Source organism: Elephas maximus, chromosome 5 (genome assembly GCF_024166365.1).
Source record: "Elephas maximus indicus isolate mEleMax1 chromosome 5, mEleMax1 primary haplotype, whole genome shotgun sequence".
In the NCBI taxonomy this organism is placed as follows: domain Eukaryota; kingdom Metazoa; phylum Chordata; class Mammalia; order Proboscidea; family Elephantidae; genus Elephas; species Elephas maximus.
This window is the reverse complement of record NC_064823.1, coordinates 159000623-159015096: the sequence shown is the minus strand read 5'-3', so window position 1 is coordinate 159015096 and position 14474 is coordinate 159000623. Positions and strand designations below refer to the sequence as shown.

Genomic DNA, 14474 nt, shown 5'->3' with positions numbered 1-14474 from the left:
GCTACAGTGGGAACCGGCACCATGGCTACTCCGGTTACCACGGCGGTAGTGTGGGATGAGGTACAGGTGGAAGGCAAGGGGTTGGGAGATCAAGTGACTGTGGCACCTGGTTGCTGTGGCAACACAGGTACTTCTAAAGACTGGCGTCACCTTGCTTCTTCCGCTAACGGCCCATGAAAAGAAAAAGGTGAAATCGAGAGCTAGGGCTGGGCAGCTGCAGCATGTGGGAGAACCAGGCCTCTGAGGCCCATTTCCTGTGGCCACAGCTGGTCGGCCCAGGGCCTGGTTCTATGTGCTGCGGCCCCACCTGAAAGCTCATCCCACTGAGGCTCTTACTTGCTGAGACAAGGCAGTTTACATCGGGAAGGAGGGGCATTCTGAGACCCCGGGACATGCAGACATGAGACCATGGGACTCACAGACAGACGTGTGTGAGACCGGGAGCCCCAGCTTCCCTTGCTGGTGGGGCCCCTCCTCGTGTAAAAGCCTGTGTCTGCACCCCAGGGAAGCTGCCAGTCCTCCTTATGACCCACCCCACCCCACCCACCATTCCTCTTTGCCTCCTGAACCAAAAAGAGAGTTAGACCAAGACTGAGGCTGTCCCAGGAAGAGAAAGCAAATGCAGTGAAGAATTACAGGCCAAGCTAACCCAGATCAGCTCGGGGAGCAGGGGGGCCTGCGTCCATGGGAGTGGGTTCTAAAATCATTAGCCGTTGTATTGAATGGGAGCATTCGCTGGGATTCCGGAGTAATGTGTTGGCAGGGGTACCCAGGACTGGGGTTAATCATCCACTAGGCTGGGGCCTGGACTCAACCATGGCCTGCAGTCAATGAGGCTGAGATGCTGGGACTTCCCAGCACACCGTCACCTGGCTACTCAGCAGGGTGGTTTATGGACCAGCAATAGCACTGGGGAGCTTGTAAGAAATGTGGACTCTTAGCCCGCACCCGAAGCCTACGGTATCAGAGTCTGAATTTTAACAGGATCCCAGGTACTCATGGGCGCATGAATGTTCCAGAAGCAATGTGCCCTCAGGGATCTATGGCCACGGTGAGATTGACTAAATCAAACAGATGGGCACCTACTAAGTGCTGCTTGAAGTGCATGTGGGCAGAAAAATTCTAGGTCTAGTGGGCAGTTATCTGACAGAAAGTGCCCAGGGGGGCTTCAGGGCCTCTTATCTAGCTCCCAGACTTAAGCCAGTCCATAGACCCAGAGCCCTTGACAGAAGTAGGCTGGATCCCTTTGAAGGCCCCTACAACATAGCCACAGGTGTATGAGTGATTCTGCCCTGGGGAGAGGGAAAGACTCAGGCTTAGTCATCCAGTGCTGCTATAACAGAAATACCATAAGTGGGTGACTTTAACAAAGAGAAGTTTAATCTCTCACATCTAGGAGGCTATAAGTCCAAATTCAGGGCACCACCTCCTGGGGAAAGCTTTCTCTCTTTGTCAGTTCTCAGGCAAGGTTCTTGTCATCAATCATCCTCTGGTCTAGCAGCTTCTCAGCGCAGGGACTCCAGGTCCAAAGGACGCCCTCCACTCCCGGTGCTTCTTGTTTGGTGGTAATGAGGTGGTCCCCCTCTCTCTGCTTGAAGCCCTGGTGGCGCAGTGGTTAAGAACTATGACTGCTAACCAAAAGTTCAAATCCACCAGCCACTCCTTAGAAACTCTATGGGGCAGTTTCCCTACACTGTGCTATTTGGCCACTGTGAGTCAGAATCCACTCAGTGGGTTTGGTTTTTTGTTTTCCCTTTCCTTTTATCTCTTGTAAGATAAAAAGTAATGCAAGCCACACCCCAGGGAAACTCCCCTTACATCGATCAGGGCTGTGACCTGAGTAAGGATATTGCATCTCACCCTAATTCTCTTTAACATAACCTAATCTTGCCTCCTTAACCACAAGCAAAGATCAGGATTTACAAAACTAGGAAAATTACATCAGATCACAAGTGGAGGACACAACCTCACAATACTGGGAATCATGGCCTAGACAAGTTGACACATATTTTTTGGGGACATGATTCAATCCATGACACAGACCTTCCAAGGACTACTGAATAATGGCTCTGAACTCTTGCTAGTCCCCAGTCACCTGAAAACCATTGTGGCTCGAAAAGACTTATGGAGATCTGGCAATAGGCGGGGTATTGACCTGGCTCTAACTGTGAATCCAGTGGTTTTATAGACCTACCCTGTAGATATTTCTCTAGTCCCAAGGATGTAATTGGGAACATTCATACTTAACCACTGGCAGAATCTCCACATTAGTTCTCTGACCTGTGGATGGAGGGCCATCATGGAAGCTTCTGGAACTGCACCCCCCCCATGCTAAACTAAATCATTTCCTGGGAAATTTAAGAGATTAATGCCAACCAGGGACAGATTATCCAACAGGCAAGGTAAATACAATGCTTACCATGCTTCCCAGGTCATCTGTGATGAGCAGTTTCACTACAGATTGGTAAAGCACAAGTAAGCCCATGCTTACCTTGCGTACTGGGTAATCCATCCCTGTCAGGGATTGTACATTTGAAAAGAGGCTTTGATTCTGCAGGAAGGTGCTGTGGGGTTGGGAGAGAGAGAGATGCCAGACATACCTAGAAGCAGAATCTTTGATGTGGTGAAAAATGTGAAGTGGTTCATTACAGATGATCTGGTAAGCAAGGTAAGCACTGTGCTTACCTTGCTCATTGAATAATCCACCCGACCAACATCAAAAAATTGGAAGCTGCAAGGAGGGGTGTCCTTCTATGTTCTTCATGTAAGTTGCCAGATGGACGTGAAGTGACGCTGGATTATCATACTTTAACCTGTGGGGATGCCACTCGTAGATGAGGTCCAGACATAGTATCTTTATGGGGGAAAATCAACCACCCTGGCATCTGCTATGCAGCTCCTAACCTGGCAAATGCTTTCTTTTCTATCCCTATCAATAAAGAAGATAAGCAGTTTGCGTTCAGGCGACAGAGACATCCAAACCAAAAAAAAACCAAACCCAGTGCCGTTGAGTCGATTCCGACTCATAGCGACCCTACAGGACAGAGTAGAACTCCCCATAGAGTTTCCAAGGAGCGCCTGGCAGATTCGAACTTCCAACCCTTTGGTGAGCAGCTGTAGTGCTTAACCACTACACCACCAGGGTTTCAGCATACCTTTACAGTTCAACCCGAATGATGTCAACTCTCCTGCTGTCATCATCTAGAGAGCTCTCGATCTTCTCGATGACATTATGCTGGTTGCATAGCAAGCACTCAAAATGCCTTAGTAAAGAAAACACATGCTTACCAGAGGGTAGATGGCCAAGTTTGGGAGCCTTCGGTGAAGTTTTCAGGGATCCATAGTCTATGGTGTGTTGGTATATTCTATTTTAAAGTGAGGTAAGTCATAGCTTACGCCACCCACTTCTAGAGGCACAAAGCTTGACGGGACTCTGGATTTGGGGTGCAACATATACCACATCTGAACCTGCTGCTCTGACCCACTGCTTGAGGAATGATAATGTTGGCAAGAAGGGGCTCTGCAGGTCTAGGCTGCAACACAAGCTACCTTGCCACTTGGGTCTTGTTATGGATTGAACTATGTTCCCCCAAAAATATGTGCTGGAATCCTGACACCTATACTTGTGGATGTAATCCTGTTTGAAAATAGGGTTTTCTTTGTAATGTCAAAGAAGCCTTGCCCGTGTACAGGGTGTGCCCTAATCCTAATCACATCTGACTTATAAGAAGCACCATAGACAGAAACAAGGAAGCACAAACAGGGGAAGATAGGTGCCACATGAAGATCTCCAAGGAAACGAGGAACACAGGGGCTACGGAAGCTGAAAGAGACACGGATGTCCGACAGAGAGCCTTCTCCTGGAGCCACTGTCCTGAATTCGGACTTCTAGCCTTCTGAACTGTGAGAAAATAAATTTTTGTTTTATAAAGCCAGCCACCTGTGATATTTGTTACAACAGCACTAGAAGACTAAGACAGGTCTTATGACCCAGCAGGCCCAATGTTGTCTAAAGTGTCTGTGGCAGACAGAGATGCTCCATGGAGCCTCTGGTGAGCACCAGTAGGAGATACACAGCACAGACACCCTAGCATTCTGGATTAAGGCCATTCCCTCCTGTCAAAAACAGCTCTCCAACTAGATGGTGCCCGGCTACAACCAATGACTGCCCTGACAGGGAACACAACAGAGAACCCCTGAGGGAGCAGGAGAGCAGTGGGATGCAGACCCCAAATTCTCGTCAAAAGACCAGACTAATCGGTATGACTGAGACTAGAAGGACCCCAGTGGTCATGGCCCCCAGACCTTCTGTTGGCCCAGGACAGGAACCACTCCCAAAGCCAACTCTTCAGACAGGGATTGGACTGGACAATGGGTTGGAGAGGGATGTTGGTGAGGAGTGAGCTCCTTGGATCAGGTGGACACTTGAGACTATGTTGGGATCTCCTCCCTGGAGGGGAGATGAGATGGTAGAGAGGGTTAGAAGCTGAAGAAATGGACATAAAAAGAGAGTGGAGGGAGGGAGCGGGCTGTCTCAGTAGCCGAAGAGAAATTGGGAGTATTTTCAGCAACGTGTACATAAGTTTTTGTGTGAGAGACTGACTTGATTTGTAAATTTTCACTTAAAAAAAAAAAAAAAGCACGGTAAAAATTTTAAAAAATAGCTCTCCACGTGAAAAGTAGCTCCTCACTTGCTGTGGGGCCCTGCTGAATGTCTAACTGTGATTCACTAGGTGGATGACCAGGAGACCTGAACTGGGTGCTCTGCAGCATTCTGATATGAGACCAACGGGCATATAGAAGACCAGGTACAAGTCAATTGTATGAACGGGAGGCTCAAGCTCCCATTTACCTGCCTCTTCTGTATTGCCACCTCTCCCTCAAGCACACCTATGGCTTCCTAAGGAGTTTCCTGTTGGCTGTTGAGAGAGGTGAGCAAAGTGCAGACTTGGCTCATGGGTGTATCTGTGTGGTACACTGGCATTGCCTGGCAGGGGATGGTTCTGCATTAGAGCCCCACTTGGGTGGCCCTGAGTGGAGGGACATCCTTGGTGGGCAGAACTTAGTGATTCACTTGGCCTGAGGAATGTCTCTACAACGGGCAGCCTCCAAGAGGTTGTCCACTTGCTCAGACTCAAAAAAACCAAGATGGGAACCTGGAAGCTTGGTGCCAAGGAGGTCTGGAAAAGACGCAGTAGATGTGCTCTTAGGATGGGTACAGAGAATATCGTGCCCTACAAAAATGCTGCATTCACCCCGAGGGCATCCACCGTAGTGAAGATGCTCAACAATGGCAATGTTGGATGTCAGCCTCTTCCCCATCTTCATGGACTGAATCATGTCCCCCCAAAATACGAGTCAACTTGGTTAGGCCATGATTCCCAGTATTGTGTGGTTGTCCTCCGTTTTATGATTTTCCTATGTGTTATAAATCGTAATCTCTGCCTGTGGTTAAAGAGGATAAGAGTGGGACTAACACCCTTGCTCAGGTCACATCCCTGATCCAATGTAAAGGGAGTTTCCCTGAGGTGTGGCCTTTACCACCTTCTATCTTAAAACAAAAACAAACCCATTGCCTTGGAGTTGATTCCAACTCATAGCGCTCCTATAGGACAGAGTAGAACTGCCTATACGGTTTCCAAGGAGCGCCTGATGGATTCAACCTACCAACCTTTTGGTTAGCAGCTGTAGCTCTTAACCAATATGCATCAGAGTTTCCCCTTTTATTCTAAACCCACTGCCATTGAGTCGATTCCAACTCAGAGCAACCCCTTTTATCCTACAGGAGATAAAAGGAAAGGGAGGCAAGCAGAGAGTTAGGGTTTTCATACCAAGAAAGAAGCACCAGGAGTAGAGCACGTCTTTTGGACCCAGAGTTCCTGTGTGGAGAAGATCCTAGTCCAGGGGAAGATTGTTGAGAAGGACCTCCTCCCTCCAGCGCTGACTGAGAAAGCCTTCCCCTGGAGCTGACACCCTAAATTTGGACTTCTAGCCTACTTGACTGTGAGAAAGTAAATTTCTCCTTGTTAATGTCATCCACTTGTATTTCTGTTGTAGCAGTACTAGATAACTAAGACACGCAGTGAACACTCCACGGGCCGGCCCCATGCAAAGTGGTGGTGGCAGCAGGGATGGAAGCTATGTATGGACTCATCAACATGGACTTGCCCTGACCAAAACTAACCTGCCTCTCGCTACTGCTCCAAGCCCAACCTGCCACCAGCATGGCTCCACGGAAGGGTGGGGGGAGTCAGCAACCTGGTGGCTGCCTGATTACACTGCAGCCTTTTATCACGAAGGAGGTGGTGGTTATCCCACGGGAAAAAGGGAACCTACTGCAGAAGTGGACTTCCATCCCTACCCGAAATGCCCTTGCCAGCACCACCATTTTTGGGCTCAGTATTTCTTGCTTCCACGTGTCTGCAGGTTGTCGTACTATGGTGGCTTATGTATTGCTATGATGCTGGAAGCTTCGCTGCCGGTATTTCAAATACCAGCACAGTCACTCTTGGTGGACAGGTTTCAGCGAAGCTTTCACATTAAGACAGACTAGGAAGGACCTGGCAGTCTACCACTGAAAAAACTGGCCAGTGAAAACCTCCCGAATAGCAGCAGAACATTGTCTGATGTAGCGTTGGAAGACGAACCCCTCAGGTTGGAAGGCTCTCAAAAGGTGACTGAGGAAGAGCTGCCTCTTCAAAGTAGAGTCAACTTAATGACATGGATGGAGTAAAGCTTTTGGACCTTCATTTGCTGATGTGCCACGACTCAAAATGAGAAGAAACAGCTGCAAACGTCCATTAATAGCGGGAACGTGGAATGTACAAAGTATGAATCTAGGAAAATCGGAAGCCATCAAAAATGAAATGGAACGCATACGGATTGATAGCCTCGGCATTAGTGAGCTGCAATGGACTGGTGTTGGTCATTTTGAACAGGACGATCACTTATTGCCAAGGCACCTCCACACATCATTTCCAACAGGAGCCCATTTACCACCCAAGATGTGTGGCCTGGGGCTCATGCTGTGCTGTGAAATCTGCTCATACAGGTGTCTGTGGATGCCCCTGGTTTGGTCAGGTGGCAGGATGGACTCCTGATGCCCAGCAGGGGACCACCACCTGAGGTTGGGCTGCTACCTCCAGGATGAGGTGGACACTTAAACGCATGGCTGTTTTGTTGAAAGCCAGGACACATGGGCCTGGAACCACCACACCCAACTGTCCACCTCTGGAGTTTCCTCCCTGTCCCCCCAGCCTTGGGCTCAGTTGGTTTGACAGTCCTGGTATCCAAGGACGGGCCGTATTCACCAGGGATAAACTGGAAGCTGAGATGCCCTCCTGGCCACTAGAGGTTCCTCGAGCCACAAAAGCAGCAGGCGGAGAAGGGGCTATTTTACTGGTCAGGGTGACGGGTCCTAATTACTATGGAGAAATAGGGCTGCCACTCCACAACGGGGGCAGGGAGGCCGACGCCTGGACCTCAGAGATGGTGCCATGGCTCCTTGTGCAATCACCACAGTCAGCGCGAAACTGGCCACCACAGAGACACAAAGGACAGGGCCCTGAGGGTGACAGTCTGGGTGCCCCACCAGGCACTCAGCCCAGAGCCCTAAGGCGCCGATGGGGAAAGGGGGGCAGGAAATGGGTGATGGCTTTGGATTCCAGGTGGAACTATGACCAAGCTGACATCTCCCTCCCATGATATGGCAGCTGGCGGGACTTGGTGGCCCGCATGTCAGAAACACACAGTGACGTGAACTTTTCGCCTGGACGGAGAAGGAAGTAGATTCGGAGAAGCAAACAGAATTACCGGTGCCATCTCGCCAGCCCCTCCCAATGCTTGCTCCCCTCCCCCTGCTGAGTCATGTGAAGACAACCTCCAGGGAAACGCACAGTATCCCGTGATGCCTCTGTCTTCCAGGTGGGTGACTGTGGCCAGGAGAGTACACTAGAGGGGGCAGGACACAAGTGGTGGTCCCTATTCCCTGGTTCCCACCCAGCAGGGCCCCACTGGCTGGCGGCATCCCTGAGAGTCTCCACTCCTCAAAGGGTGGCTTCTTCTTCCCCTGCCCCTTCTGGCCTGGGGGGACAGCCCCCAAGATTCTGCACCCTCTCTTGTGGTTTCCCTGCCCCTGGCCACACAGCTGTAAAGAATCCCTTTGCTAAACTCTTCTCCAGCCATCCTCATCTGAGCACACCATCTGCTTTCTCCAGGCCCCAGACAGCTCGAGATGACCCCACGGTGGTGACAGAGACCACTGTGGACACTGCCGACCCTTCCTGTCACTGGCCAGTCTGGGCCAGGCTGCAAGGATGCCACCCCACCCTCTGCTGTGGCAGGGTGCAGGAACAGCCCCAGCAGGGCCTCAGCACCCAGGCACACATCCTCCCTCATGGCTGAGCTCCCCATGTTGCACGATGGGTCAGGAATGCAGGGGTTGGAGCTCCAAGTGGGGCCTCCCTCACCCAGTGGCGATGGGGTGTCCAGCCTGGCTGGGCAGGCTCCCCAGCCCTGTGTGATACCAGGATTCTCCCCAGGGGCTGCACAGTTGCAGCAAAGAGCATGTGTGGGCCTTTGCCAGCAGCTCAGACCTCTCTTGGCTCAACAGCCGTGTCCCACAAATCAAAGTGGAGGCACCTGGGTGTCTGTATGGGGAGTGGGCTCTGAGTGGAAATATCAGCTTTGCCCCAGCCAGGCCCTCACCCTCGGACACTAACCCCTAGGTCTGCCCCTTGTTCATTCACGAAGTCTGACCTCGAGACCACCGTGTAGAAAAAGCAGTTTAAGTGGTAGGGGCAGGATAGGACAAACGGAGCTGACGACTGACCAGCTGATGGCCGCCCAGCCCATCTTGACTCCCGGTCTTCCCCAGGTTCAAGAGTCAGTGCAGGCTCACAGGGTCACCTGGTGGCAGCCTTCACGGGACAGGGACCTCCAGGTACTGCACAGGATCTGAGAAGGGGCCGGGCCGGGCCCAGTAGTCCACAGCTCGAACCCGGTAGGAGCCGGAGACAACACCTGTGCCTGAGGCAACAAAGATGCATGTGTATCCGTGAGTGTGTGCCCACCTGAACCCACCCAAGTCTCCAAAGCTCCCCCCGCGCAAGCTTAAGCAAGTCTCTGGGTGCCCACCCACCCAGTGCTTTCCTGAGGCCCAGCAACAAGGCGGCCCAGGTATGGGTGGTGAGCTCACCTGGGCTGAACACGAAGAGGTTAAAGGTCGATGCTTTTCTGCTCACTGGGGTATACACCCCACCCTCCTCGGAGAACTGGATCTCATATGTCCACAGGCACCTGGGGAGGTCAAAGTCAGGACCAAGGCTGGGGTCAGAGTTGGGAATTCATATCAAGGGTGGGTCCCTGAAGGCCTGGAGTGGGAGGCATAGGGGCCACCCAGGGCCCTATTCCCTCTGCCCCCCTTCCTAGCCCTTCCCACACCTCTGGGCACTCTCAGCAAGGATGACAGGCCTGACCGGTGGAGTAGCAGGGATCAGAGACCAACTGCACTGATTTGCACTGGTGTGTGCACACTGAGGGACTGCACATTGGGCAGGGGGGTACACACGGCAGAAATGGGGTGCACACAGGGACAGAGAGGGTGCACCTGGGGGAGGGGGGTGCACCTGGGAGAGGGGGGTGCACATGGGGGCAGGGAGAGTGCATGTGGGGGAGGAGAGGTGCACGTAGGGGAGGAGAGGTGCACGTGGGGGAGGGAGGAGCACAGGACTGGGGGATACATGCAGGGGTGTAGAGGAGGTATGCCCTGGACAGAGGATGCATGCAGGGGTGTAGGGGAGGTATGCCCTGGACAGAGAATGCATGCAGGGGTAAGGGGATGCATGCAGAAGCAAGGGGGTGTGCGTGGGGGCAAGGGAGTGCACAAAGGACTGAGAGGTACACACAGGACATGGGGTGCACAAAGGACAGGGAGATGCATGGAGGAGCGAAGAGGGTGCTGCAAACCGGCAGGATGGATTCATGCAGGACGGGGGGTGTACACAGGGCAGGGAGATGCACTCGGGCAAAGAGAATGCTGCACACGGGGCAGGAACAATGTACGCAGGACAGGGGGGTGTACACAGGGCAGGGGGGTGTACACAGGGCAGGGAGATGAGATGCACTTGGGTGAAGAGGGTGCTGCACACGGGGCAGAAGGGATGTACGCAGGAAGGGGGAGTGTACACAGGGCAGGGAGATGCACGCAGGAGTGAAGAGGGTGCTACACATGGAGCAAGAGGGATGTACGCAGGACAGGAAAAATGTACGCAGGACAGGGGGGTGTACACAGGGCACGGGGGGGTACACAGGGCAGGGAGATGCACGCAGAGATGAAGGCGCTGCACACGGGGCAGGACAGGTGTACGCAGGACAGAGGAGTGTACACAAGGCAGGGAGATGCACACAGTGGCGAGGTGGGTGCACTGGCTAGGCAAAGAAACATGGTGCAAGAGGAAAAGCCTAGGGACCAAAGAGCAGGTGCAGTTTGGGGGCAGCGACCCCACTCACGCACTTGGAGCCCACGCGTTCATCTGACCAAATCAGAAGCAGCTGTCCGCGGGTCATGGGCAACACCCGGAGCCGAGTCACCTGGGGAGGGGGGCGCAGTGACGGAGTGAGGGCGGGGCAGGGTCTGGCCTGGGGGCCGGGCGGGCGAAGCGCGGCCACTTGCCTGGCCTGGCGGCGTCTCCGGGCGCGCACACACGTGCAGCAGCAGCAGGGAGGGCAGCGGCAGCTCCGGGCGCAGTGTCAGGAGGCCGCCAGTGGGGAAGGGGCGTGGGGCCATGGCCACAGGGTCCTGGGGGTGGCGGCGGTCCTCAGGGCCTCGCGGCCAGGGCTGGCGTCCCTCCCCCGGACCTTAGGGACGACTCCATCCCACCCCGTGCAAACCCCGCCTCCGCCCTCGAACCTCAGCCGCGCGCATGCGCCGGAACTGCTCGGCCGAGGGGAAGACGGGCCGGCCTAGGCGCTGCCACTCGCCGTGAGGGCTGCACAGCCGGTTGTCCAGGTAGAGTGTCACGTAGAGGAGCCCTGCGGAGCAGGACGCTGGGGCCGGCACCTCCCCGGCCCCGCCCCTCCCGGCCCCGCGCCCTCACCTCGCGGTCACACCCCCTCGCGGTCACGTTCGGAGCCCGAACCCGCGCTGGCAAGAGCCCAGCAGCTCACCTGGGGCTGGGGGCACCCCGTGCAGGTGCAAGGTCATGGCGGCGCTGCGATTGGCGTGGGCGCGAGTGTCGTCGCTCGCGTAGACCAGCACCGTGGCTCGCCAAGCGTCAGCGGGGCCCGAGGGGCTGTGGGCGCTGGCCAGGACGCCCACCGTGTGGTTGCTGTCCAGCACTGTCCCAGCCTGTGACACCTCCGCCCAGAGCTGCTTGCCATCTGCGGGGAGCTCAAGGGAGGGGTCACCGCGCAGAGGTCGGAGCCCTCCCCCCCGCCTCCAGGCCTGGCTTCCCACTATTTGCATCTCCTCCTCTTGGTAAAGGAGTCACCCAGCCACTCCACCGCTTCTGTAGCCCACAGAGCTGGGGGGTGCAGAAAGGCTTGGATAGGCAGCCCCAAAAAGCAGGCACTGCAGCAAGCATAGCCCCAAACAGGGCCAGTTCCTGCTTCCCCCTCGCCTCAGGGCCTCTGCCTGAATGACTTCCCCGCCTATCCACCCCCACCTCAGGGAGGCCTTGGCCCCACCTGATCCTTCTTAGTCCTCACCCCATCCCAGGGTCTGCATATTCTGTTTCCAGTCTGACCCAGAGCAGAGGACGCAATGCCGGGGCACAGGGCAGGGCTCACCAGCAGGGCCAGCAGCCCCATGGGGGGGAGCCAGGACAAGTAGTGCTGGGGGCATAGGAGCGGGGCTCACCGAGCAGGGCCAGCAGCCCCATGGCAGTGAGCACCGGCTTTCGCAGCAGCTGCACGTGGGGCGGGCGCGTGTTGTTGACTTGGAAGCGGGCAGTGAGCGTGCGCTGTGAGAAGGGGTGTGGGTGGTAGCTCAGAAAAGCGTTGTCGTTGCTCAGGAGCGCATAGCGGGTGGAGGAGCTGGTGTTGGCAATCAGCAGATTCTGGTGCTGCGCGATGACCTGCAGATGTCGGAGGCGGCTAGGACCATGTCCGCCGCGGCCACCTGCTCCCACACCAGCACCCCAGTAGAAAGGCCGCTCCTGGAGAGGTGCCCTACAAAACCCAGCGACTAGCAACTGCACAGGCGGGGAGAAGCACCGGGGCGGGGCCGAGCCCACCTTCACGACCATGGCTGCGTAGGTCACGTCGGCCCTCCACGGCTGCGGCAGGGCCCAGCCCACCAGCGGGTCGGCCTCGTCGTTGTAGACTGGGGTGTCGGTGAACTTGGGGAAGAGCCGCTGGATCTGCTGCAAGGTCTCCTGCTCCTGCTCCAGGATGTAGATGGAGCTCCCTGCGCCCTGTGGGCAGCAGCCAGCCTCAGCACCGCCAGGGTCAACTCACGTGACCTCGGCTGGTGGGAGGCAGGAAGGGGCAGCCAGCGGGGTCCTGGGCGGAAAGCTGGGGTTCCGGGCGGAAGGACTGGCCGCACCTTTTTGTGGAGCGCAATGTAGTCCAGGCGGACGCCCACCTCCCCCGTGAAGAAGTTAGTTCCGTTGTGGCAGTGCCCCAGGAGGCTCCAACACAGGGGGGAGCGGGGTGGAGGGTGAAAGGAGTCGCCGGGACCGCCTAGCCGCAGAGCTGGACTGGCCTCTCGCAGACCCTCGGAGCAAGCGTCATAGTAGTTCAGGAATCCTGGGCAGGTGGAACCACAACGTCCACCACTGCCCGAGGGGCCGTCGATGTGGCCCAGGCTCTACTCCATCCCCGAAGGTGGCCCTGCTGTCTCCCCTCCCCGACCTGGTCCCTGGACCACCCTCTCTACTCCCCAGCTCGGTGGGACCCCTGGAAGCACTGCTCACCTTGTGTAGTCATGGACACATTGTCAAAGTCATGGTGGTCTGGCTCATTCCATGTTTCAAAGTTCCACTTGGAAACGTGCTCCAGCCCGTATCTACCTGCAAAGGTGCCTCAGTGCCCTGGCTTCCACTGGTGGGCCCCACACAGAGCTATGGGGGGCTGGCCCAGCCTAGGCCCCAACCCTGGGATGAAGAAGTGCTGGGCCTATACGGGGGCTCCCAAGGGACATGAAGGGGGTGTCTGATTCAAGATGCGCCCCACTTCATCAGGAGGGCCTGAGTCCGGAGATGGCTGGATGAAGTGGGGGGAGAGGAAGCTTCAAGTGTGGTAGAGGACAGCCTGCTCAGGAGCACCCCGCCCAGCCCGGGCTGTGCCTGCCCACCAGGGCTGTGCCTGCCCACCAGGGCTGTGCCTGCCCACCGAGGTATCTCCTGGCCAGGAGTGAGACCAGGCGCTTCCACTCCAACACCTGCTGCTTGTCCTCAAAGTCTGTGAAGCGTCCCGAGGGGCTGCCCATCAGCTCGAAACCTATAACACAGTCACAGGGTGACCGCCCCCCGGCTCCACCCATACTGTCCCCCCCCACTCCCCCCTTCTTGGGATGCTAACACACCAGCACTGCGGCCAGTCCTGATCAGGCAACCAGTGAGGAGAGGGGGTGGGGAGAGGGGGGTTGGGCAGGCGGTCAAGGCGCTGGCCGCTCACCTGGGAGGAGCTGGTTCTCCCTGAGAAGGTCCAGGTATGCGTCCAGGTTGGTGAAGTTGTAGCTCAGGCCCCACCCAGCCATCCCCCTGTAGAAGAACACTCAGTGTGTGTGTGTGTATGTGTGTGTGTGTGTGTGTGTGTGTGTTGGGGGGTGTTGGTGTGCTGACACAGTGTATCTGTTTCCCTGGCTGGAACTGGGGCCACATCTAAGCAGGTAAGGAGTCCCTCCCCTTTGAAAACACCAACTACAAAAGCCTATCAGTCACTCACAGTCTGGTGTGAACTGGTGCATGTACACATGAAACTGCCCCCAAGTCTTCAGATTAGAGATTTGGGTTGGGGGACTCAGAACAGCCTGGGGGCTCAGGATTGGGACCTCCAGGCAGACGCTGAGGGAAAGATACAATAGAACAGGAATGGGGGAGGACAAGGCATACTGAAGATCGCTGACCTGGGAGTGTGGCCCATGGGACGGGTGCCAAGCTGGACCCAGTGGACGCTGCCCACTGCTTTTGCTGTGCCTCCTGGAGGCTAGGGCCCCAGGTTTGGCCCAGCAGTACCCCCACCCCCTCCCACAGCGTGGGTGGGCAGAAAAGAGAGGAAAGGGGAACACTCCACCCTGCACTCATCCTGGCCAGGGCCTGGACCCAGCAGAGACTAGGATAGGCCTGATCCCAGTTTTCATGGGGCTCACATTCCCAACACAGAAGGGATGTCTCCAGACAACCATGTGAATCTATAAGGCATCAGACAAACCTCGAAGGAGATGTGACAGAGAGCACAGAGGGCAGAAGTGAGGCACGCAGCCCCAGAGCCCGGCCCTTGGAGGCAGCAGCCCTGACTGCTCCTTTCCTTGG

General features: G+C 55.7%; 1 protein-coding gene across 6 annotated transcripts in view; it reads right to left on the bottom strand.

Moving 5' to 3' along the window:
• Positions 1–567: 567 nt before the first annotated feature.
• The window catches only part of IDUA (alpha-L-iduronidase), a 28626-nt gene continuing 14719 nt past the window's right edge, over positions 568–14474 (bottom strand). For 2 of the 6 annotated variants that reach the window (XM_049886531.1, XM_049886537.1), the window contains exons 3-15: positions 13618–13703; positions 13333–13440; positions 12915–13010; positions 12545–12747; positions 12234–12413; positions 11858–12074; positions 11167–11379; positions 10910–11031; positions 10673–10798; positions 10514–10590; positions 9197–9297; positions 2492–9027; positions 568–1600 (exon numbers count right to left, since the gene is read on the bottom strand). In XM_049886531.1, the coding sequence (XP_049742488.1) occupies positions 8921–9027; positions 9197–9297; positions 10514–10590; positions 10673–10798; positions 10910–11031; positions 11167–11379; positions 11858–12074; positions 12234–12413; positions 12545–12747; positions 12915–13010; positions 13333–13440; positions 13618–13703 (1636 nt within the window). In that variant the 3' untranslated portion in view covers positions 568–1600; positions 2492–8920. The remainder of the gene's footprint in view (positions 1601–2491; positions 9028–9196; positions 9298–10513; positions 10591–10672; positions 10799–10909; positions 11032–11166; positions 11380–11857; positions 12075–12233; positions 12414–12544; positions 12748–12914; positions 13011–13332; positions 13441–13617; positions 13704–14474) is intronic. The other 4 variants (XM_049886532.1, XM_049886534.1, XM_049886535.1 and 1 more) reach the window with 4 other exon arrangements.